Raw genomic sequence first — 25,617 nt, 5'->3', positions numbered from 1 at the left:
GTAAGCAAGAAATGCATGCACTTATATGTGACTGGAGGTATAGGCATTTTTGGTGTTAGATCCTGGGCAGAGCAAGAAAGTAGTCAGATTTAATGTGGCAGTTTTTGAGGGCCTTACTTCTATTTTCTTTTATTTCAAGTTGTTCATTAAATGTAACCATTAGCACACAGAACCTGCACAGTTAACAAGGGAGAACTAAGTGCTCTGGCTGCCTTACTTTTACCGTCCTTGTGGATAACCGCAGGAAACTATCCCGTGTCATTCTTTAGTATCTATCTCAACCTCAGTCCTTCTACACCAGCATTTTTCAATGCAAGGTTTGAGGGTCAGTGGCTGTGCCCATTCATACTCTGATTCTTATTTGAGCCCAAGTATAGGATAATGAAGCAATGGTGACATCACTGATAAAATTGGTTCTTAGGCATTGGTGGAATGAGACATTATGACATCACAATATCTGCTCTGGATACCAGAGACTGTCATTCTTTAGTGTCTATCTCAACCTCAGTCCATCTACACCAGCATTCTTCAATGCAATTCTTGAGGGTCTGTGGTTGTGCGCCCATTCATACTCCAATTCTTCCATGGGGAAACGGTGATGAATTTTGTCACCTTGTCATCCTCTACGAGTTTGGCATTAACTGTGAGCTAGCCAGTTACCAGTTAGTGTAAATATAACGCACGGGCTAACACTTCCATGCCCACTCCCTGCCAATGTCACACTCCAACAGATAATGACCATATAAATTTATTTATTTATATACCACTTATATCCTAAGTTGTTTTACATTCAGGTACTTTTATAGTATTTCCCAACTGTCCCAGTGGGCTCAAAATCTATCTAGTGTACCTGGAGCAATGAGGGGATTAAGTGACTTGCCCAGGGTCACAAGGAGCAGCAAGGGATTTGAACCCACAACTTCAGGCTGAGGCTGAGGCTGTAGCTCTAACTCTTGCGCCCCACATTCCCACTTAAATATAAACTTATTAGAGTATAAACTGAGATGTTTCCTCTCCTCATCAAAAGTTTATATTCAAGTATACAATCAGCTACCCCTGTCAACCAACCCTAACGAGAATTTCTTCCTCCCCAACCTTACGTCCCTACAGTTTACCAGCATTTCTTCCTCCCCACCCCACCACACCCCTCCCCACCACACATACATATACACGCACTTCTCACAGTTGACAGCATTTCTTCCTCCATACCTCCTCTTCCCCATGTTTTGCTGCCAAGGCCATGCACAGGCCCAGCAGATGGCTTGCTTCGTCAGTGTCATCAGCCGGAAGTAGAAACTGCAGCAATGCTGGCATCTGCAGGGAGGGAGCTGGGAGGGGTAGAGGAAGAAATACAGCAGGAGGGAGGGGATGAAGGGAGACCCAAAGTAGCTTAATGGAGAAGTAACCTAATGGTTAGTGCAGTGGACTGAGATCCTGGGGAACTGGGTTCAATTCCCACTGCAGCTGCCTGTAACCCTGGACAAGTCACTTTAACCCACCATTGTCTCAGATACAGTACCTAAATTGTGAACCCATCAGGGAAAGAGAAAGTAACTGCATATAATGAACGTAAACAGCTTTGATTGTACCACAGAAAGGCAGCTTTCCAAATCCCTTTACAAAAAAATAGCTTGGCATACTTCTCGCACCTAACTTTGCGTGTGAGCACATATGCCTGCCAAATGCTGGTGTAAATGCTCACTTCCAAATAATGTCAGTTAGGTGCGGAAATGCAGTCATTATATAACATTGCGCCTAATTTCTGGGAATACCTTTGACCCTTCCCATACCCCTCCCATGGCCAAGTCCCTTTTGAGTTGCCACTATGAAATTTAGGAGCACCTTTTTTAGAAACGACTGCAGGGCAGATCTACCCGTAACTCCTAATTAATGCCAATTAAGTGCTTGTTAACCCAATTAAATGTTAACGCTTGACTAATTAGTTTATGCGCAGATCTAGGATCTGTGCTCAAATCTGGATAAGCTATACAGATCTGGAGGACAGTGCTTATCTGAACTTGGGGCATTAATCATCACACTGCTAACTAGGCTGATCGAATAGCTAGAAATTTAAAAAAAATTAAAATTAAAAAAAAAGTTAGCTCCTGGATTTCTTTCACAATACCTTTAGCTCCTTTGACATCTCTTCATTCACTGAATATTTTTCTTCCAGCTTATCTCCAAGTTTTTTAATCTCTTTTTTGAGTTCAGCATTTTTTCTGTTTACCTCATCTAATTTTCTCTGAAAAATAAAAAACAATTTAGAGATACAGAAGCCTCAGGACACCCTTGCTTATGGACACTTAAAATAATTTTACTCACAAGAAAAATATACAATAACGGAAATAATAAAAGATTAGATTCTTAGCTTGATCTTTCTTTTAGATGTGTCTAGTAGTCCTGAATGCCAGGGTTATGCATCTGAACCTGCAAGTTGCTTGCAGAATGATATCATTCATCTTTCAACTTCACCTCCTTCCCAATAGGCTTGCTCCAACACTTTCTGCCTTTCTCCTCGCCCCCTTCCCTCAAAGTGTGAAATCCCTCCTTCCCACCTCCCAGTCCATCTTTGCCAAACCCCACTCACAACATGTTCTCTCCCCATGCCCCATTTCTCCCTCTCCTCCACACCATATCCATTTCTCCCTCTCATCACTCTCACTCATCCTGCAACAATTTTCCTTCCTTCCCTCCCCCCATACCCACTCACAACTAATATGCTCTCTCCCCATATACCATCTCACCCTCCCCTCCAGCGTGCAGCACCTTTCTTTTCCCTCCCCTTCTCCCTCAAGTCCAGCAGCACCTTTCCCTTCCCCTCCCCTTCTGCCAGGTCCAGCAGCACCTCTTCTCCCTTCCTTTTCCCTCCCCCTTGTCCAGTGGCACCTCTCCTCCCCATGTCCAGCAGTACCCCTTCTCCCTGTCTAGCAGTACCTCTCCTCTACCAAGCGGCAGACAGGGTGGGGACTTTCGCATTCTGGAGAGTCTAAAAAAAAAGAAAATTAGCAGACAGACTGCAGTTATAGAAATAAGAAGACTTCTGTCTCAGACAAGCCTGAAAATGCATGTAAGCTTGTTTCTTCAGACTGCCTCCACAGGCTTCATGTAGGACTGGGATCTCAGACCCACACCGGACTGAATACGAAGTTGGCAGAGGAGGAAATGCAGTTGGCACCCAATCCAGGTATAAACACCACCACAGGGTCATTCAGCCTGTGCTCAAGCTCTTTGTGGACAAAAACTAGAGCAAGCCTTGCTCCCAAGAGAAGGGTCCCTGGGCTCCTGAACTGTTAGTGCAGGCTGGCTATGCAGATGCCCTGCAGAGTAGGCAGCCTACTAGCTACAGACTTCTGCCTAAACCCAGAGAACCAGGGTCCTATGCAGCACCGAAAAGCCTCATGAATGGATTAAAAGCTGAAAAAAATGGAAAATTAAACACATGCAGGAGACAGGTTCCTACCATCTCACATGTAGAGAAAAAAAACCCGGAGGTGATAAGTGTAGCCCAGAGTGAGGGGAGGGGAAGCAGAAAAAGCACAGTTACTTACCGTAACAGGTGTTATCCAGGGACAGCAGGCAGATATTCTTAACGCATGGGTGACGTCACCGATGGAGCCTCGGTACGGACACTTTTAACTAGAAAGTTCTAGATGGCCGCACCGCGCATGCGCGAGTGCCTTCCCGCCCGACGGAGGAGAGCGTGGTCCCCAGTTAAGATAAGCCAGCTAAGAAGCCAACCCGGGGAGGTGGGTGGGTCGTAAGAATATCTGCCTGCTGTCCCTGGATAACACCTGTTACGGTAAGTAACTGTGCTTTATCCCAGGACAAGCAGGCAGCATATTCTTAACGCATGGGTGACCTCCAAGCTAATAGAGAGGGAGGAGGGATGGTTGGCCATTAGGAAAATAAATTTTGTAACACAGATTGGCCGAAGTGTCCATCCCGTCTGGAGAAGGCATCCAGACAATAGTGAGTAGTGAACGTGTGAACCGAGGACCAAGTGGCAGCCTTGCAGATTTCCTCGATGGGCGTGGAACAGAGGAAAGCCACAGAAGCAGCCATAGCTCTGACCCTGTGGGCCGTGACAGCACCTTCCAGTGAGAGACCGGCCCGAGCATAACAGAACGCAATGCAGGCAGCAAGCCAGTTAGAAAGCGTCCGTTTAGAAACAGGGTGCCCCAGACGGTTGGGGTCAAAGGACAAAAAGAGTTGAGGTGAAGAGCGGTGAGCCCTGGTACGGTCCAGGTAGTATGCCAGGGCCCGCTTACAGTCTAGCGTGTGTAACGCCTGTTCCCCAGGATGAGCATGGGGTTTAGGGAAAAAGACAGGCAATACAATGGACTGGTTGAGGTGGAAGTCCGAGACCACCTTGGGAAGGAATTTAGGGTGGGTACGCAGAACCACCTTGTCACGGTGAAAAATAGTAAAAGGTGGGTCGGCCACCAGTGCATGCAGCTCACTAACCCTCCTGGCAGAGGTGATGGCAATGAGGAAAAGCACCTTCCACGTCAGAAATTTGAGTGAAGTAGTGGCAAGAGGCTCAAATGGAGGTTTCATGAGGGCTGATAAAACCACATTCAGGTCCCAGACGACTGGAGGAGGCTTCAGAGGTGGTTTGACATTGAAGAGGCCTCTCATGAACCGGGAAACCAGTGGATGAGCCGTGAGAGGTTTTCCGAGGATAGGCTCATGAAACGCAATGATGGCACTGAGGTGGACTCTGATTGAGGTAGACTTGAGGCCAGCGTCGGACAGAGAGAGCAAATAGTTCAGTACAGTTTCCACCGCCAATGAGGTGGGGTCGTGGTGATGCAGGAGACACCAAGAGGAGAACCTGGTCCACTTCTGATGGTAACATTGGAGGGTGGCCGGTTTCCTGGAGGCATCCAAAATGCGACGGACAGGCTGAGACAGATTCTCTGTAGAGGTCAGCCCGAGAGGAACCAAGCTGTCAGGTGGAGCGATGACAGGTTGGGATGAAGTAGAGACTGATGCTGCTGCGTAAGTAGAGTAGGAAACACAGGAAGAGGAATGGGCTCCCTGGAGCTGAGCTGGAGCAGGAGGGAGAACCAGTGTTGGCGAGGCCACCGAGGAGCGATGAGAATCATGGTGGCTCTGTCCCTGCGGAGTTTGAATAGCGTCCGCAACATTAGAGGCAGTGGAGGAAAGGCATAGAGGAACCGATCCGTCCAGTCGAGCAGGAATGCATCCGGGGTCAGACGATGAGGAGAGTAGAGTCTGGAGCAGAACTGGGGCAGCTGATGGTTGTGAGGAGCTGCAAAGAGGTCCACCTGAGGAGTGCCCCAGAGAGCAAAGATGGAGTGGAGTGTGGGAGGATCCAAGGTCCACTCGTGAGGTTGAAGGATGCGGCTGAGGTTGTCGGCCAGGGAGTTCTGTTCGCCCTGGATATAGACGGCCTTGAGGAAGAGACTGCGGGCCGTGGCCCAGGTCCAGATGCGGATGGCCTCCTGACAGAGGAGGGGAGATCCGGTGCCGCCTTGCTTGTTTATGTAGTACATGGCGACTTGGTTGTCTGTGCACAGGAGAAGAACCTGAGGATAGAGAAGGTGCTGGAAGGCCTTGAGAGCATAGAACATGGCCCTGAGTTCCAGGAAGTTGATGTGATGTTGACGCTCCTGAGGGGTCCAGAGTCCCTGGGTGCGAAGATCTCCCATGTGAGCTCCCCATGCATAGGGGGAGGCATCTGTGGTTATGATCATGGAATGAGGGGGTAGATGAAAGAGTAGACCCCTGGAAAGATTTGAGGAGTTCAACCACCATTGAAGAGATTGCTGAAGAGACGATGTCACAGAGATGGGATGAGAAAGAGGATCCGTGGTCTGTGACCATTGGTTGGCTAGAGTCCATTGAGGTGTCCTGAGGTGGAGTCGTGCCAGAGGAAGCACATGGACTGTCGAGGCCATGTGGCCCAGGACCATCATTTGCCGAGCAGGAATAGAGCGACAAAGGAGCACCTGACGGCAGAGATGGAGCAGGGTCTGAGGGGAGAAACGCCCTCATCAAAGTGGTATCGAGGACGGCACCAATGAACTGAAGTCGCTGTGTGGGAAGGAGATGTGACTTGGGGTAGTTGATCTCGAACCCCAGGAGATGGAGGAAAGAGATGGTGTGTTGAGTGGCTTGTAGCACAAGCGGAGACGTAGGAGCTTTCACCAACTAATCGTCCAAGTATGGGAACACCTGGAGGTTGTGAGACCTGAGGAAGGCCGCCACCACAATAAGGCACTTGGTGAACACCCTGGGCGATGATGCGAGGCCAAAGGGTAGCACTTTGTACTGATAGTGGTGGTGCTGTACCTGAAATCGGAGGTAGCGACGTGAAGTCAGATGGATCGGAATGTGAGTGTAGGCCTCTTTGAGGTCTAGGGAACATAGCCAGTCGTGATGAGAGAGAAGAGGGTAAAGCGTGGCAAGGGAGAGCATCCTGAATTTTTCCTTGACCAGACACTTGTTGAGGTTCCGAAGATCGAGGATGGGACGGAGGTCTCCTGTCTTCTTGGGAACCAGGAAGTAGCGGGAGTAGAATCCCTGACCCCTTTGGTCTGGGGGTACCTCTTCGATGGCATTGAGAAGAAGAAGGGATTGGACCTCCCTCAGGAGGAGGTGGGGTTGAGAGGAGTGAGAAACAGACTCTATGGGAGGATTGTCTGGTGGAAGAGTCTGGAAGTTGAGAGAGTAGCCGTGGCGAATGATGTTGAGGACCCACAGGTCTGATGTAATGACCTCCCAACGGTTGAGGAAGAGTTGAAGGCGGCCTCCTATCGGCTGAGGAAGAGGCAATGATGGCGGGAGACTGGCTATGCCCTGGAGAAAAGAGTCAAAAGGGCTGAGATGGTTTTGACTGTGGGGGAGGCTTGGCAGGTTGGTGAGACTGTAAACGTGCCTGAGTTTGGTGCTGCTAACGAGGCCGGCGAGGCTGTTGTTGCTGAGGCGGGTTGAGAGGTCTGGCCGAGAACCTGCGTTGGTAGGAAGACTGCTGTTTGTAGGGGCGAGCAGGTGGAGTCTTCCTTTTAGGTTTGATTAGGGTGTCCCACCTGGTCTCGTGTGCTGAAAGTTTCTGGGTAGTTGAGTACAGGGACTCCCCGAATAGTTCATCACCAAGACAAGGTGCGTTAGCCAGGCAGTCTTGGTGATTAATGTCGAGGTCAGAAACTCTCAGCCAGGCCAAGCGCCTCATGGCAACAGCCATGGCAGATGCTCGAGAGGTCAGCTCAAAAGAGTCATAAATGGATCGCACCATAAATTTCCGGAGTTGGAGCAAACTGGAGATTTGTAGTTGAAAAACCGGGATCTTACGCTCAGGGAGGTACTTTTGTAAGGAGGAGAGTTGTTGCACCAAATGCTTCATATAGAAGGAGAAAGGCATAGATAAGGTAGACAGGGACAGATTCTTCAGACTGTGGGGAACAACAAGTACAAGGGGGCACTCGGAGAAACTGAAAGGGGATAGGTTTAGAACCAATGCCAGGAAGTTCTTCTTCACCCAGAGAGTGGTGGACACATGGAACGCACTCCCGGAGGTTGTGGTGGGGCAGAAGACACTACAGGGATTCAAAGAAGGTTTGGATAAATTCCTGAAGGAAAAGGGGATTGAAAGATACAGATAGAAGTAAGGATAGGTTTTTTTAGGGCAGGGAACACTTGACAGGTCATGGACCTGATGGGCCGCCGCGGGTGCGGACCGCTGGGTGCGATGGACCTCTGGTCTGATCCCGGTGGAGGCAACTTCTTATGTTCTTATGAGAAGTGGAAGGTGTAATTATTAGCCCTGTTGGCAAGCATGGAATTCTGATAAAGGCGCTTGCCAAATTTATCCATTGTTCTGCCCTCTCTGCCAGGAGGGGTGGAGGCATAAACACTAGAGCCCTGGGTTTTCTTCAAGGTGGACTCCACTAGAAGGGATTCATGGGGTAGTTGAGGTTTGTCGAACCCCGGGATAGGAATGACCCTGTATAAACTATCCAGTTTTCGAGGAGCACCCGGTACCGTGAGAGGATTTTCCCAGTTTTTGTAAAAAGTTTCCCGTAAGATGTCATGGACGGGTAACTTTAAAAATTATTTGGGAGGTTGTTCGAAGTCCAGGGCATCCAGGAAAGCCTGGGACTTCTTAGAGTCGGATTCCAAAGGGATCGACAGAGCCGCCGACATTTCCCTGAGAAATTTTGTGAATGAGGACTGTTCAGGTTTGGAACTGGTATCGACCATCGATGGTTCCTCGTCCGTTGAGGAAGCCTCATCATCGGTACTGGGTGGGGATTCTTCCCATAAGTCCGGGTCCCTGACGTCGGTGTGCGCAGGACGGGACAGTGGTGCGGACGGCTCAGTGTGGCGAGTCTTAGAGAGAGATTTGCCAAAGCGCATCGAGACGGTACCGGGGGAGGAAGATCGATGCCGGTCCTGGTCTCGGGGGGACTGGTGTCGGTCTCAATGTCGGGGAGGGTCGGCATCAGAGCGTGTTTGTACTGGAGGATTAAGTGGTTCAGCCGCAAGTACCGGCATGGAGGTGTTCAACGGTGCCGATGGTGTCGACACCGGCGGTATGGTGCGATGCTCGGGCCGGTCTGGTACCGGAAGGAGTGGGGCCAAAATTGCAGGCAACAAGTGCTGGAGTTGTTGTTGCAGTTGCTCTTGCAATTGGCTGTGGAGTATGGCCGCAATGCGGTCGTCCAGAGGGGGCACCGGTACCATAGTTGCCGCTCCATGCCCCGGCGATGAGGATGCCGATGACGAGGCACTCACCGAAATCGGGGCGGAGCGTTTGCGGGGTCGGCGTGATGCCGGGAGGACCGGCGTCGCCGGTGTGGCAGGAGGGCGCTCAAGGGAAGTGGAAGGCTTCTTAGCCGGCTTACCTGGTGCCAGCGACCCCGAGGAAGGATCAGGCGGCGTCGAAGTAGTCGGTGCCGACTTTTGCGGCGCCGTTGACGGCGCGGCCGATTCCATGGCAGATCCGGTACCGAAAAGGATATTCTGTTGGATCTGTCTATTTTTCAAAGTACGTTTTTTAAGAGTAGCACAGCGGGTGCAGGTGTCAGCCCAATGCTCTGGACCCAGGCACTGTAGGCACCAATTGTGCAGGTCAGTGAGAGATATCGGGCGTGCACACCGCTGGCACTTCTTAAAGCCCGGCTGAGGGGGCATGAAGGGGAACATGGCCTCCGCAAAATCAAAACCGGAGGCCTGTATGGTGGCAACAGGCCCCGCCGGGGCCGGCCCGAAAAATAAAGAAAAAACAAAGTTTTTTTGTTTTTTTTTTTGCAAGTTAGAACGAAAAACGAAATCCGAAGGAAAAGGAACAAAAAAAGGAATAAAATAGCGCGAGCAGCAAGGCAAAAACCGAGATTTCAACAGCCGTTGAAAGCACATGCGTCTTCTTCGCTCCGCGGAAACGAAGAAACTGGGGACCACGCTCTCCTCCGTCGGGCGGGAAGGCACTCGCAAATGCGCGGTGCGGCCATCTAGAACTTTCTAGTTAAAAGTGTCCGTACCGGGGCTCCGTCGGTGACGTCACCCATGCGTTAAGAATATGCTGCCTGCTTGTCCTGGGATAAAAAATGTAAATGAGGCTCTCTACACCATTTCTTGTGATTAGAGATACACAACCCACAGGTTCAAGACCGATGTTCCTATTGCACTACAAAAATAGTTAGGAAAACAAAGACATAAATGGCATTGTGATATTCAAGGGTGAAGAGCAGAATATGTAAAAGCTGATAAAGCAGAAATGTTTTACAAGTATTTATGTTCTGTATTCACAATTGAAATGTAGGACAACTGAAAAGGTAGGACACAGAAATAAAACCAATAGGAATGAAGACAAGGTAGACCTTGAATAGTAAGACTCATGAGCAGCTAGCTGAAGTTAGGCAAAGCAATGTGGCCAGATGGGATACATCCAAGGGTACTGAGGAAGTTATTTGTTAATGCTTTAAAGTCAGGATTGGCCCTGATGAACTGGAGAAGGGCAGGTGTGATCCCGGTCAGATTAGTCTGACTTCTGGGGTGCGTAAATGAATGGAAAAGCTTCTAAGGACAGAGGATCCTAGGCAGAATGGTTTTACTAGAGGTAGGTCTAGTCAGACAAATCTAATTAATTTCTTTGACTGGTGATCACAGAGTTGGATTAAGGGACAGTGAATATAGTCTACTTTCAGCTAAGCCTTTTATAGGGTTCCACACAGGTAACTTATTAATAAGCTGAGCGTGAAGGTAAATGGGGTGGTAGATGCATGGAATGGTCTCCCAGCAGAAGTGATGGATTGCATTTGAATTCAAGAAAGCATGGAAAAAGCACTGAGATCTCTAAGGGAGAGGAAGAGATAATAGAGATTAGTAGATGGTATGGATGGACAGACCAGATAGGCCATATGGCTTTTGCCATCATTTTCTACATTTCTATGTTGTTGGGGGGGGGGGGGGGGGGGGGAGTTGTTTTCTTACATAACAAAGGGCTGTCCACTGATGTAAAACATACAGATTTTTTCCATTCTTCCACGTAATACCTCTATAACTAGAGAAAACAATGTTCTATTTCAAGGGAAATTATGGCTAAAATAATAATTATCCTCCATCTCTGAAATCTATATTTTATTTAGTTCCATAACAATGCTGTAGTCACAGGCTTAATTCAGCTTCATGTCCATCTAGGCCAGCCATCACTGCAACAGACACCATCAAGTGCCATGGACCACAGTTCCTTCCACAAACCGGCACAAGTGTCTCTGGCCACCAGGTGTCATCACCAAGTGAAAACAAACTTTCCTTTCCACCCCTCTCCCAACCCAGGGGTAAGTGTAGAATCATATTTAAAGTTTTGGTGTTGACTTTCCAGGCTACTCATTATGGTATACCCTGGTATTTATCATAAGCTGACATGGTATCTTCTTCATTAAGATCTAACATATAACATCTCTTCTTTTGCTTACATCCCCTCTGTTTATATGCTCTTGTAAATCTGTTTATATGCTCTTGTAAATTTTCCTTTTTAAGCTTTGTAAACCGTGTTGAGCTCCACTTCTGTGGAGATGATGCGGTATATAAACTTAAGGCTTAGTTTAGTTTAGATGCATCTTTCAATGGATGGATTGCAGCAGATGAAATATGCTGATCTAGAACTAAGGCCATTTTGGTGGCTGAGTTGAAACTGTGGAATAGCTTAGTCGGACAGTTAAGGAGTTGGACAGTTAAGGATGATGGACAATGTACAGCAATTTAAAAAGTTTTTGAAAACATCTTTATTTGTCGAAGCTTTTAAGTAGACTAGGAGCAGAGGTTACCAGGAAGTACTAGACAGGATGATACATGTTTTGATATTATAGTTTATTTGATATTATGGATTTTATTTTGTATTTATGATTTATATATTTTTGGAACCAACTTTTTTTTTTTTAATAATTAAAATAAGAAATGCTTCATCAGCAGCTCCCTTGGCCTTAGCCAGCCTAAAAAAACAAAACCTGGACTTTTAATCAGGACTCAAACATGGCAATGCACCATACTTGCACCACCAACACCCCCTTTTACTAAACTGCGCTAGCAGTTTTTAGTGCCGGGAGCCGCACTGAATGCTCCGCGCTGCTCCCGACGCTCATAGAGTTCCTATGAGCGTTGGGAGCAGCGCGCAGCATTCAGCGCAACTCCCGGCACTAAAAAATGCTATCGTGGTTTACTAAAAGGGAGGCCAAGTTGGTTTCCAGCTGGAATGGATTGAATCCAAGTATCTTTCACACCCGAGACTCCTTTTTAAATGTTTGTGAGGTTACAGCACTAGAAATTCCATTATTTTCTGTTTGCATTCAAGTTATTAGCCATTTATTTTACAGCTGACTTCTAGTGAAGACTAAGGGCTCCTTTTACTATGGTTTGCTAGCGTTTTTAGCGCGCACTTAGGGTGCGCAACAATGCTGCGTGCGCTAGACGCTAACGCCTCCAGAGAGCTGGCGTTAGTTTTTTCCGTTTAGCGCGGGCTTTGCACATGCTAATCTTCTGCACACGCTAAAAACGCTAGCACACCTTAGTAAAAGGAGCCGTAAGTAGTCCTATTTTATTATTACAGAAAGCTCCTTTATTCAAAGGAAGGATGGAAGTATCTTTTCTCCTTTACCTTAAAGCATTCTTTTAGCTTATTCTTTTCATTGTTATTTTCCTTTTCCTTGGACATCAGTCTGGTCACGTTTTCCAGAGCTTCCCTTTTCAAGTCATCAGCATCCAGTTTACGGAGGAGCAGGTCAGTCTTTTCATTATCTGCTCTTCTACACTTCTCCTTCATTTTCAGCAAAATAAAAGCAAAAAACAACATATTTTAAGTTGAAAGGACATAAAGTACTACATCTGTACAAGTATCATATACAGGGTATACATTTTCAGATCACCTGCAAGTGTTCTAGTTCCAATTTGAGCTCGTTTACGCTTTTGATTTGCTGAAAAAAGCACAGAAAAATATATCCATAAACTAGAACTGAGCAATATACATGGCACATACCAGATTCCTTTTCCAGTGATTTAGAATTAATTCTATGATGCATCACATGCTACAGCCACTAGAACCTATTTTGCAAATTTCTCCAAGGTGGCTTTATCCATGTTACACAACATAAAATCAGCACAGATATGATGCTGATACAACAGGAGAGTTTGATTTCCCCTGTCCTAATTTTCCTGGGTTATTTGTGTGACTTCAGACTGCAGCCAATTGAATACTACTATCTGTATTTAAAGGATCCCAAAGCAAATTACTCACCTCTCTCTAATCTCTCATTCATATGTAAGGTGGCTGAAAAATTTGTCACTGAAAAGTTCATAGATTTCCTCAACAAAAATCAATGCTCTACACCTCCACTAAACTGGCTTTCAAACTCATCACTCAATGAACATACTCTCCTCAGTCTCACTAATTACATTAGGGGAAGAAATATATTCTTCTTCTTTGACTTATCCACTGATTTTGATCTGGTTAATTATTTTAAGAGACTCACTAACTTACATATTTCTGTAATTGCTGGAAGTTACATCGGAAGGAGGAACTCGGCCAGAAGAAGAACCCAGAACAGTTCTGCGTGCGGTGTTGCCTGCCTCTTCATCCACGAAGCTTCTGAGAGGCTGGTAGGCCACCCTGGGAGGCGCAAAGGGGCCGACCCAGGAACATTGCATTTTTTTTTCCAGCTCTGAAACGCAATCAGCAGCGAGGGAAGGGGGCTGTTGGACCCATGATAGGAGGGAGGGAGGAGGCTGCTGGACCCTCATTTGTCAGTTAGGTGCATGATAGGAGGGAGGGGGGAAGGCTGCTAGCTGGGAGGGGTGGGAAGGGAGGCGACTCGCAGCAGATCCTTCACTGCAGGGACAAGATCTTTCAAAATCTATGTTAAATTGGAATTTATCAAAAGAATCCAATGGTACAAAAGATAAACCGCTATCTAATAACTGGATTTCTTTGTTGGATCAATGAAAGAAAATTCAATCCTGGCATAACTAATATACATCAATGTAGTCTATTGGTTTGGATTTCTGAGATCCTTTTTCTTCATTTATGGTTGTAGTGGTATGCATGTATAATGAATAGACTTTTGCCGATTAACATTTTTGGTTTATTCCCATTTTTTCCTTTGAAACCAGGTGTACCCTCTAAAGACAGCACCACACAGACACCCCTCAGCTCAATTGAACTAGCCAGAACAGGAGATAAGCAGCCGAGACCAGGGACAAAAGGGAGGATGAGGCAGGGACCTAGGGGGACCAGGTGTAACCACTGAAGTTGGCCCCGCACAGCCAGAGCACCCCTCAGCTCAACTGACCAAGGCCTGGACAGAAGCTAACAAGCAGAAAACAGTTGCTGTGAGAAACATATCCATCAGCCAGCTGAAGATAAGAGTATACTAGTTGACCAGGCTGTACATCCAATAAGGCTGAGATCAACTCAGTACTCTCTATCTCCACCTACTGGTTGATGGACTTAACCCTCTAGTCCAGTGTATCGCAAACTGTGTGCCACCCAAGATTCCAAGTGTGCCGCAAGATGCCAGGGAGGAGAGGTGCCAGCGGACTGCCTACAGTACATGCCTCTCATGGCGAGAGGCTCAGCCTGTAAGCAATCGGTCAGCGCCTCTCCTTCTCTCCATACATCTTCCCTTTCAGCACCCCCTATTGGCTGCTCAAGACCCCGTCAATGTGATGTCATCGTGTCGACGTCCGGGCACTTACAGATGCCTCAAGCAGAAGCCACCATGTTTAGTGTGTCACAGCTTGGCAACGTTTGCGAGACACTGTACTAGTCCCTGGATTCATCTGCTGCTGACGTTAAGGAAACCTTTTATTATAGTTCTATTTTTTTTTTTTTTTCAAAGAAAATTAAGACTACACAGAGGCAAAAATCACCAAAGAAAAACTGGAAGAGAGATATTTCTTCTATATAGAACCCTAAGCGGAAACATCTAACTAGATTGTCTTATAAATTGGCATGGAAGCAGTCATACTTACTACAAAATCATAAACTAAGGAAGTTGGTGGGGTTGTTAAATCCATGAAAACTCTGAAAAGAAAAATCAAGAAAAACTTTTATAGCACTACTATTTGTTATTTTATTCTCCCTCCATTCTGTTTTCCAAGATTATGCCCCCTCCCTTGCTCCCTCCTTCCATCTTTTGTCTGAAGTTTGTGCTCCCTCTCTTCCTTCTGTGAACCAACACGCCTCCTCCCTCCCATGTCCCAATGTGTCCCTCTCCCTCCCTCCATTCTGTGTATCAAGTTTGTGCCTTGCTCCCGCGGGTGTTTATCTTTTCTGGCTGGTTCCCTTCTCTTCCTTCCAGCTACACTTGCTTTCTCTTGACAAAGCTGCATCAGAGGTAGGGCTTTGGATCAGCTGTCGATTGCGTGGAGAAGGAATGCTGCTAGCGGCCTGAAAAGAGGGAGTGCACCGGTAAAACACTGCACGGGCTCGGGATGGGTAGGAAGAGAGGGAAAATAAAGATGCTATATACGTTGGGAGGGGTTGTAGGGAGGGTAAAGTTGCTGCATGGACTATGGCAGGGTCAGAAACCTATGGCTCTTTTGCCCCCCACACCTACTGAAGTACCTGGTGAGGGTCTTCGAGGTAGGAGCATGGCCCTTTCACTCCTGCCTCCTCGCAGCTGCCTTCTAAAATGGCTGCCATGACCTATTGCGGTATTACTGGAAATGTCGCGAGCACCTGGGAACGGTTGCAGCAGCCATTTTATAAGGCAACCATAAGTAGGCAGGAGCAAAAGTGCCATGCTCCTACCTCAAAGACCCCTGCTGGACCAACAGCTACTTCGGCAGGTTGGGGGGACTACCTTAAATATGGTGGAGTGAAAGGGGCAGGGGCATTTTAGGGTTAAGTTGGTAGCATCTCTCATAAGGCCACGCTCCTACCCTCAAGATCCCCCCCGCTGGACCTGGTGCCTGCAGGTCTCCTTTGGGGGAGGGGAAATCGTGGGTTGCGAGAGAGAAAAAAGGAAAGGAGAAAGAACCTTGGCTATGGGTTTGGAGGGAGAGAAAAGAGGTGCAGAGACCTGCGAAAGGAGGGAGGGAGAAAGCAATGTCAGATGCTGTGGTGGAGAGAGAAGGGTGGAACAGATGAAAAGGGATACAAGAGTGAGGAATGTTGGACATGGTGGAGGAAATGAAGTGAGAAACATGGCATTGTGCTGGAGAGGGATGATAGAAGGTGAAATGTTGGGCATGGGGCTGGTGGGGATGAGCAAAAGATACTGGCCAAGGGATGAAAAGAGGGAGAAATGTTGGATGTGGCAGTAGAGGGGGAGAGAGAGAGGCACCCTGGATCCCTCTCTCTCTCTCTCTGCTTTCCTACCCTGTTTCCCCGATGGTAAGACACTGTCTTATGTTTTTTGGAAGGCCAAAATATGCTCTAGGGCTTATTTTCGGGGGGATGCCTTATTTACCCATGAAGAAGACTACAGTACACAGTTATTGTTGAAAAAAACCAGAATTTTATTACCTGTATTGGATGTTCTGGCCGTGAACAAACTCCTGCAGTCTCCGTTAGGGAGGGATGAAGGAAGCTGCCTGTGTTTCCTTGCGTGGAGTCACGTGCGCGCTGCAGTCCTGTCACTTCCTCCTCTTCACTTCATGACGAGGCGCGGCACGCAGCCATGGAGGCAAATACGGTAGACGGAGGGACCACACGGAGTCACCCACCGTACCACCCGATTCGGGTAAGCGCAGGTATCGGTGGGTGGCGCCTTATTTTACATTTTTTTTTAAAAAGGGGGGGCTGTCTTATTTAATGGCCCTGCCTTATCATCGGGGAAACACGGTAGTCCCTTTGCAGCAAGGGAGGGAGAGAGATGGTGGACAGCGAAAGGGAGATATTTTGCACCTGGGGTGGAGGAGAGAGAAGAAATGCTGTGCAGAGGAGGGGAAGGGAAAAAGAGGGAGAATGATCTAGGATAGAAGGGAGAGAGGATGCTGTACAGTGGGAGGGAGGGAAGAGAGTAATGCTGGACTATGGTAGAAGGAACCAAAGGACAGCAACCGCTTGAAGAAGAATTTGAAGACATGACAGCACAAAAAAAAGAGAAACTGGAACCAACTTGATGGAAAAATAAATCTCCAGACAACAAAGGTAAAACTGAATGAAATATGTTAACTTTAGGAAATGTATATAGTAGATGTCTTTGTATTGTGTTCAATAGAAAAGGAAATGCATTTCTGGTTTTATTTCTCCAGTGTTAAAATGCTTGCTAACCCTTGCTGTGGCTAGTGGGGCTCCCCAAGCACTGCCAGATGAGGACCTCCTCCATAGGCAGCCAGAATTTCCCCCCACCAAGCATAGCAGTCACTAGCAGCATCCCTGAGCCACTGTGATACAAGCATCTGTGACTCAGGGATGCTGCTGCTGCCTGCCAAGTTTGGCAAAAGGGACCCCCAGCCGCCTTCAGAATAAGTCCTCAGCTGACATAGCTTGAGGGTCCTCCTCAGCTGGCAGCGTTTGCAAAGTATGTTTTCTTTCCAATTAATATTTCCAATTTAATAAAGTGTCTTTGCTTATTTGTAAATGGGTCTCTACCAGAGCCTTTAAGTGAGTAGCATAATTAAATGAAATAACTACTTCCGAAGTTTATGGGGATGGGAGAGATTACTTTTGATTCCAGTGGGGATGGGTGGGGACAGGCTTGCTTTTTGTCCTTGCGTAACTCTCTAGCCACCACCAATCCCTTGTTAAGGCCTTCCTGCAGGTAAACCAGAATGGACAAAAAGGAGGCATCACTCAGCTTTAACCCGGTGCTGAAACGTCTCCCATGCCTTAGCATATACCGAAACTATTGTCGGCTTTTTGGCTTTACGCAGAGTAGCAATGACTACGGTACTTCAGCAGTACCTTTTGTGGACTAGCACTTTGCACTCAAAAGTGTAAGACCAAAATGTTCTGGATCTTCTAGGGCAATTGGCCCCTGCAAGAGCAAGTCTGGATGTATCTGGAGTCTGAGACTTTGCTCCTATTGTAGATGTACAAGATCTACAAACTATGGGTGCCTGGGACAATCTGGTGCTACAAGAATCACTTGTCCCATATGATAGGCCAGGTGATTCAGAGGAGTGTCATGAGAGGTGGCGTCAATGTAGTATTTTGGCTGGTACTGCGGAGCGAGGAATTGTACCTTGGTTCCTCCTGAACCCTGTAATTTTCTGTCTAGAACCTGAAAATGATCTCCGAGTGGAGGTTCCTGTAGAATATTGACGAGAGTGCCTCAAGCCATGAAAGGACTTCCAGCTCTGGCCTTTAAGGTGCTTGGGTTGTGCTGTCTGATAAAGATTTAGGCCGGTGATCCATTACACTGTTCAAGAAATCATCTAGGCCCTTGCCAAACAACATCTGTCCTCTACTCAGGGTCACTTTAGAGGTCATATCACCTGCCCAAAGCAACAGGCGGCAATTAAAAAGCCTAAGACTTTCCCCATGACCTGATAATGTCAAAGAGGGCATCCGCTAAGTAATCTATTCCTCCTAGCACAAACTGAGGCAGGGGCTCAGAGCCCATCAGGTTCTGATTTAGAGTGTGAAGCACATGTCACAGAGGAGGCCGCAGCTGCAGTCTTGACCCCTAAGGTCAAAGCCTCAAAGTGCCTCCTGAGGACCATATCCACTCTGCAGTCCTGCAGATCTTTTAAAAACACCTTTCCTTCACTGGGTAGGGAAGTAAGTGTGTTTGGTCACTTTTGGTATAACAAACATAGAAACATAGAAATAGACGGCAGATAAGGGCCACGGCCCACCAAGTCTTCCCTCCCTCCCCTACCTTTCTCTGTGAAGAGATCCCACGTGGCGATCCCATTTTGACTTAAAATCAGGCACGCTCCTGGCCTCGACCACCTGCAGTGGAAGATCATTCCAGTGATCAACCACCCTCTCGGTGAAGAAGTATTTCCTGGTGTCACCGTGTAGTTTCCCGCCCCTGATTTTCCACGGATGCCCTCTTGTTGCCGTGGGGCCTTTGAAAAAGAAGATGTCCTCTTTCACCTCGATACGGAATCCCAGATCCATGGGATACAGTTTAGCTATGGTTTTAACCTATCTCAGAGAATCTTCCTTAAAAATCTGAAGTCCGTGCCACTTTTAGTCTCAGCCTAGGTTATGGCTCCAACAGACCTCTATGACACTTTAGCTCTGTTGCTTGGTGGTGGGAGAGAGTGTGCATCTCTCCCGCTGCCGGATGGAGGGTTGCTCGACTGCAGCGGCTCAATTTGTTGTTGGGTTTGGTTTTTTTTTGTGCATTTATTCTGCGCATGTGCCCATCACTATCAGCAGCAATGAGCACATGCATATTTAGCGAATCTTCGCTACTCTCCGCCAACCTCATTTACCTGAGCGTTTTTGGGAGAATGATTTGCTTTTTCAAAATCTCTACTATAATGGCTGCGACAGCAGCCTGTCGGTTTTTAACGCAAATTTTTACAAATCTAGTCCTTAATACTTCATTGCCCCAGGTACAAAATAAGTACCTGTCTAAAATATGTAAACCACTCACAGAAAAAGCAGTACTGTATATCATGTCCCATCTCCTTTACCTTTTTCCTGGGGAGAGGGGGTGTGTGCAGATACTTTAACCTTTTCCTATCATGTGTCCCGTATGACGGGACATTCCAAAAATGTCATCTTGGATAAACAGTCTGTATGGATCTAATAAAGAGCCAGGAACACAAAATATTTGAATTTACAGACTTATTTACATTTTATTTACAATAGCCGTAAAAGATAATGGTGAATAATACAAAACTTTGCTAAAATAATTACGATTGGAACCGGCGTAACGTAAAATTTATTACGATAGGAAAAGGTTAAGAAGCAACAATCCAACACAAATTAGTGAGAGAAAAAAAATCTGCAAATATTACAGGAGACAAACTATAATGTACAGGCCATCATTTAGCTTGCAATGTCCATATTTCCATACAACTTTGGAACAGTAGACTGGCCTCCCACAGATCTTGAAAAACTGAGTGCAAGAATCAGAAACTTTTTCCAAGAGATAATCTATAAGAATCAGTGTATGCCAAGATTGTATATTCAAAAAGTGAAAGAGAAATGGACCTTAGAGATACCAAGTTGCATTGCATTCGGTGCCCTTGGCCTTACACTCTCACACGCATTCGGGGACCAGCTGTACCTCCCCGTCTGCCACCTCTCCTTCTAATCCGCCGCCAAACTCATACCTGACGTCGCCCACCACCGGTTCAACCTTTCTTCTCTAGTGCACCGACACCGTCCTCTCTAACGCAACTCCTATTCCTTGGATACGTCCCCACCACCCACACCGCTCTTTCGCTTTCTCTTTCCCTTTAACTGGAATTTGCGTCAGAGAAGGGCGGGTCCCCGGAGAAAGAAAGCTGCGGGTCTGTAGCGGACGATCTCAGAAAGACGAGTTGGGATGTGGACTGCTACACGGAATGACGGAAATATAGGGTTTGCAGGAATTCCTGCGGCGTTCACGGGGGAGCGTTCGACCATCTCAGTGACAGAATAGAATCCCTACCCGGGGGGGGGGGGGGGCGGGGGAGGGTAAAACGCGGATCTTAACCGCACGTCCTTAAAAATCTAAGGTCCGTGCCACTTTTAGTCTCAGCCTAGGTTATGGCTCTGACAGACCTCTATGACACTTTAGCTCTGACGGACCCTAATGCTTTTCCCTCCCTAAGTTGAGACTAAAAGGGGCAAAACTTTTGCCCTGAGGTCTGTGCCAATTTTAGTCTCAGCCTAGGGAGGGAAAAGCATTAGGGTCCGTGCCACTTTTAGTCTCAGCCTAGGTTATGGTTCTGACAGACCTCTGTGACACTTTAGCTCTGACGGACCCTAATGCTTTTCCCTCCCTAAGTTGAGACTAAAAGGGGCAAAACTTTTGCCCTGAGGTCTGTGCCAATTTTAGTCTCAGCCTAGGGAGGGAAAAGCATTAGGGTCCGTGCCACTTTTAGTCTCAGCCTAGGTCATGGCTCTGACAGACCTCTGTGACACTTTAGCTCTGACGGACCCTAATGCTTTTCCCTCCCTAAGTTGAGACTAAAAGGGGCAAAACTTTTGCCCTGAGGTCTGTGCCAATTTTAGTCTCAGCCTAGGGAGGGAAAAGCATTAGGGTCCGTTCCACTTTTAGTCTCAGCCTAGGTCATGGCTCTGACAGACCTCTGTGACACTTTAGCTCTGACGGACCCTAATGCTTTTCCCTCCCTAGGCTGAGACTAAAAGGGGCAAAACTTTTACCCTGAGGTCTGTGGCAATTTTAGTCTCAGCCTAGGGAGGGAAAAACATTAAAGTGTCATGGACGTTTGTCAGAATCATAACCTAGGCTGAGACTAAAAGTGGCACGGACCTCGGATTTTTAAGGACGTGCGGTTATGATCCGCCTTTTACCCCTTCCCCTACCCAGAGTCCTCCGAGACGTGCAAGCACCGTTTCCTCCTCCTTTCAATAATTCAGCGCAGCCGCACTTGCTCTCTGCCTGAGCTGAGCAAGGTTTGCTCTGACACAGGTATTGGAAGGGATCTACTGCGCGTACGCGGGATGGCAACCTTCACATTCAGCCAAATTTTGGAGGCAGGCGGGACCCGTGCAGTTCACACAGCCGCCCTGGCCTCAACCTGCTGACTCCTTGGGTGCTGGCGGTAGCAACAGCGGCGTAGCGCGTGCGGCTTTGCGCCTTCCATTCATTGCTTTCGTTCGTGCCGGCCGATGGGCCTAGATTACAGTGACGTTCGGGGGGGGGGAGGGGGGCGTTAACATTTCGGGACAGGTCGAGGGGACGCAAGCGTAGCGTTGAAAGAGAGGCAGGGCCGCAGGTGCTTTATGAATTTTCTCCTTGTACAGTACCTTGCATATGCTTCTCTGCTTTGTAATATGTCATTCAGTTACACTTTTATTTGGTTGATGTCAAGTAAAGTAACATGGTCGGGGTTTGTTTGGGTGGGGTTTTTTTCGGCGGTGGGAATAAAGTGCCCGATACTGATTTTTTGCCCCACACCCAAACCTTATGCAGATCTTAAGCACTAAGCTGAAAAACCAGTGAAGCGGGGCTTCAAATTCCCTTGATGCTTTGTTCAATCTTAAATTGCACTTCATTGCCTCGGGTATAAACTAAGGGCTAAAACTCGCAATATAACAACACCGTCCAAAAATAGGTCCGGGATGCTTGAGGAATCAAGGTGTAAACAACGCGCACGCTTAAATTCGTGCGATTAGACTGAAAGTAGGGGGGAGGAACATGCCTGGACCATGCTCTTAATGTTATGTAGTAAGCGCTGCTCATGTGCACACGCCTTGATAAAACTGGGAAGCACAAACACATTGGTACCGTTCTTTTGCACCTATAAATTCGAGCCTTTCAAAAATTGTTTGCACTTAAATATTTGAAAGCTTCATATATAATCACAGAACAGATGCCACTTTAGCTCAGACTTGCTCAGGTTTCCTTCTGCTTTATCCTTTAAGGGTGCAGTTGCAACCCCTGATGTGGCATTTAAGCCATCATTTGCTTCTGGGCATTGTAGCGCTTCCATGTGAGCATTGGGAAGGAATGATATTGACCTAATTTACATCCATTTCAATACAATTTATGGCCATCTTTGGCACATACATTAACACAGGCAATCAAGCTCGCTGAGAATTTGGTGCTGTATAACATGCAAATCCAGTGTTAATTGCATGTTAACAACACCAGTGGTGGTTTTGAGTGTCAGCCTCCAAGGGCTAGATTTACTAAAGGGTCTCCTTTAATATAAGGAGATCTTATTAACACGTAATACCCCCTTCAGGGCAGCTCTGGGTCTAGGGCCTGACTTAACTGGAGTCCCCCAAAAGCAATCTCCATCGGTCCCTCACTCGGTTAGTGCTGGGTGCCTCTACCTGGGGAAAACAAGTATTAGCAGGTGGGTTCGCCCTCTTCTCAGGAAAAATCCCAAAAAGCTGTGAACAAGGTTGGCTAATAAACTGATTTGAACTACAGGCAGTCCGGTTAAAAACGGGTTCCATTTTTTAAACAGTTCTTAAATTGAATTTGTATATAACTCAGATCCTAGAATTCTTACCACCTTCTCCACTTCCTTGAGGCCCCCCTTGCATCCCTTTCCATTCATCCCACTGTTCCCTCTCCACCACCACCACATCCAACATTACTCCCTCATCTCTCTACCCCATGCATTCCTGTCCCACCACCATGTCCAATAATTCTCCCTCCATGTGCCCAACAATTCTCTTTCTTCATTACCCCATGTGCACCATTTCTCTTTCCCTCTCACTCAGACACCCAATTCTCCCTTTCTATTCCCTCCCCACCTCAGCATCTCTTTCCCTCACCCACTCCATTTTCCATCCTTTGGCTCATCCTTCCCTCCCTCCATTCTGTGTCCCAAGTTCCTGCCCCCTCCCTCCTTCCTTCCATCCTTTGTCCGAAGTTTGTGATCCCGAGTCTCAACGCGCCCCTCTCCCTCCATTCTGTGCCCCAAGTATGTGTCTCCCTCCCACAGGTGTTTACCTTCTGGCTGGTTCCCTCCTCTTTCCAGCCACTATCGTTTCTCTGCACAATGCCGTGTCCCACGGCTGAACTGAAAGCCTTCCCTCTGACGATGGAGCTTCCTAAGGCTTTGATTGGCCCAGGTGTTTAAGGCCCCACCCTTATCAGCTTATTTTATCACTGTTGTGTCTTGGGCCAATGATTGTATTGCTTGTAGCTGGCCTCTTGTTAAATCTACTTGACACTTGCAGTTCAATTACCGTATATACTCGAATATAAGTTGATCCAAATATAAGTCGAGACCCCTATTTTTCCTCCTCAAGTAGGAAAAATGATTGACTCAACTGTGACGGGGGCTTAATATTCAAGTGCCATGTCTTGCCGATCTGCATCCAGTGTCCCCTCCCCTGCCAGGTTCTATACTCAGCCCCTCCCTGCAAGGCTCTGCACCCAGCCCCCTTCCCTACCAGGCTCTGAACCCAGCCCCCCTCACTCCCTGCCAGGCTCTGCCTCCCCACCTTCCCAAGAACTGGCAGCAGCCTTTCAGGGAGCAGAACCAGGCAGGAGCTCGAAATGCAGTCTGCCTAACAAGACTAAAACTGTATCTGCCATGCCGTGCAAGTTATACGCCTCTATGCCCTGTTTAAAGTGTGAAAGTCATTTACGTTTTGCAATAAATAGCAATAACAATGAACTGAAGGTTCCCATTAGACTGGCACTGCCTCAGGATTTTTTTTTTTTTAATATCAGAACAGACTGAAAGGTCACTTGGACATACAATGTCAGAGGCGTGAAGAAAGTACAAGAGAGGTTTATTACAGCATACCGGACTCTAGTGCAGTTAACAGCCTGCCTACTAGAGTGTCAGAAACAGGAAATACACAGACTTTTATGCCCTTTTCACTAATTAATATATGCAAAAACTACAATTTTCATTTGTTACTTCTATAACTTTTCTACAATTATTATTGGTCCTAAGCCAGCACTTATGATAGGTTCAGGGATACAACTTGTAGTCCTATAGGAAACTAGCTCATTTCTCTGCTTATCTAAATCTTACAGGTCTAAATGTTACATGTACAGAAGGGCAGGGTACATCATGGCTCAAACTCTTATCTATTTAGCATACAATGTGGTAAGGCAGGGACATACATTTCAGGCAGATGAGGTCAGTAGATTGTACATTGTTTTCAGCTATGTAGGCCAGAGCAATATTTTAAACAACAGTTAACCATTTCATGACCCTACATGACTACGCTGGCTCTCTAAACCATATGCATTGCCGGTATCGGTGGCAAGTCTTACAGCTGAGGCACCTCTAAAAAACTTTTGGGGAGGGACTCGTGACCCATCAAGTATGACCCCCCTGAATTCGGATGGACCCCCGAAAGGGTTCCCCCAAGCTCAATCCAGCACCAAACAGGGACAAGAAGGCCAGTAAACAACTTCAACAGGCCTACACTAACCATTTTTAGGGAAGACTGGAACAGGCTTACCACACCTGCTGGAGACTAAGCAAAGACTGGTTGGACAAGAGGGAAGCACAGCTATTAGTATTACAGCCAAAGTTTTGTCTCATTCTCCACCTGCTGGTCATGGTGAGCAATTACCAATCAGTGAACTGTACCGGTTTGGAGAGATGCTAAAGAAAATGTTTTACTTTGAATTTATTGTTAGCTTTGCAATATACATAGCCTCCAGTCTGGCAACCAGAAATCTCCAAGCTTTGAAGCTAGTGGCAGTATCCTCAAGCTGCCGCTGCTTTCATGCATACATGAAAGCCAAGGGATTGGAGAGGCAGCAGCAGCTCTGAAATATTGTTGCAAGCTACAGAACTTAGGTTCTGGTCACTAGATCTGAGGAGGGGAGAAGGTGGTCATCAGTTGGTGAGGCTTAGGGATCCCCTCCTGCTAAAGCAAGGGAGATGTTCATTTTGAGGGGGCCTAAGGTCAAAGTTAGAAGCCCAGCCCCCCTCTCATGGTTATGTCACTGATTGTGTTTAGTACAAAATGAAGTGCTTACTGAGTTTAATTTTTGGAGGTTTCCAGTTCAGTTTTGGTATTCATATTTCTATTTCTAATTTGTGATCCATTGTTCTGTATTTAGTGAAGGTTTTCTATGTTTTATGCGTGAAGTCATTTAAAATTGTTTTATACGAATATGGTAGTAATGGTGGTTGAGGAAATTGGGAAAGGGGCAGGTAGAAGAGAGGCCTCCCTCCTTAATTTCTGCCATGGGCCCCAGCATGTTTAAAACTGGCCCTGCTCATACCTACTGATTCCCCTCAGCCCTCTCCAAAGTGAGCCTCCTTCTGCCGAGCTCGATACCCCCCTCTGACATCCTTACACACCTGGCAGGGATATCCCCCCCAATTCCTTTCTCCCACCCACCAAACCCCCCAACACCCCCCCCCCCCCCACACCTGACATCCCCCCTCCAACATCCTGTAGGCAGTCAGCCAGCACCTCCCTAGTGTCTCACGGCACACAGTTTGCGATACACTGCTCTAGATGCAGAGGCAGCAACTCTACTGCTAGGCCACTCTTCACCTCATGAGACTATTGAAGATTGGTTGATAGAGGGAGAATATGGGTTGTATAGATGTGCCAGGGTAGACTTGGAGGCATAG

At 47.2% G+C, this 25,617-nt stretch overlaps 1 protein-coding gene across 1 annotated transcript in view; it reads right to left on the bottom strand.

Moving 5' to 3' along the window:
- The window catches only part of NMI (N-myc and STAT interactor), a 34,412-nt gene extending 11,381 nt beyond the window's left edge, over positions 1-23,031 (bottom strand). The window contains exons 1-5 of the mRNA XM_033944946.1: positions 23,010-23,031; positions 14,491-14,542; positions 12,390-12,437; positions 12,122-12,280; positions 2,126-2,242 (exon numbers count right to left, since the gene is read on the bottom strand). Coding sequence (XP_033800837.1) covers positions 2,126-2,242; positions 12,122-12,280; positions 12,390-12,437; positions 14,491-14,535 — 369 coding nt within the window. The 5' untranslated portion in view covers positions 14,536-14,542; positions 23,010-23,031. The remainder of the gene's footprint in view (positions 1-2,125; positions 2,243-12,121; positions 12,281-12,389; positions 12,438-14,490; positions 14,543-23,009) is intronic.
- Positions 23,032-25,617: the final 2,586 nt, after the last annotated feature.

Source organism: Geotrypetes seraphini, chromosome 5 (assembly GCF_902459505.1).
Source record: "Geotrypetes seraphini chromosome 5, aGeoSer1.1, whole genome shotgun sequence".
Classification (NCBI taxonomy): Eukaryota; Metazoa; Chordata; class Amphibia; order Gymnophiona; family Dermophiidae; genus Geotrypetes; species Geotrypetes seraphini.
Note: the sequence above shows the minus strand (reverse complement) of the source record. Positions and strands in the feature narration are given on the sequence as shown.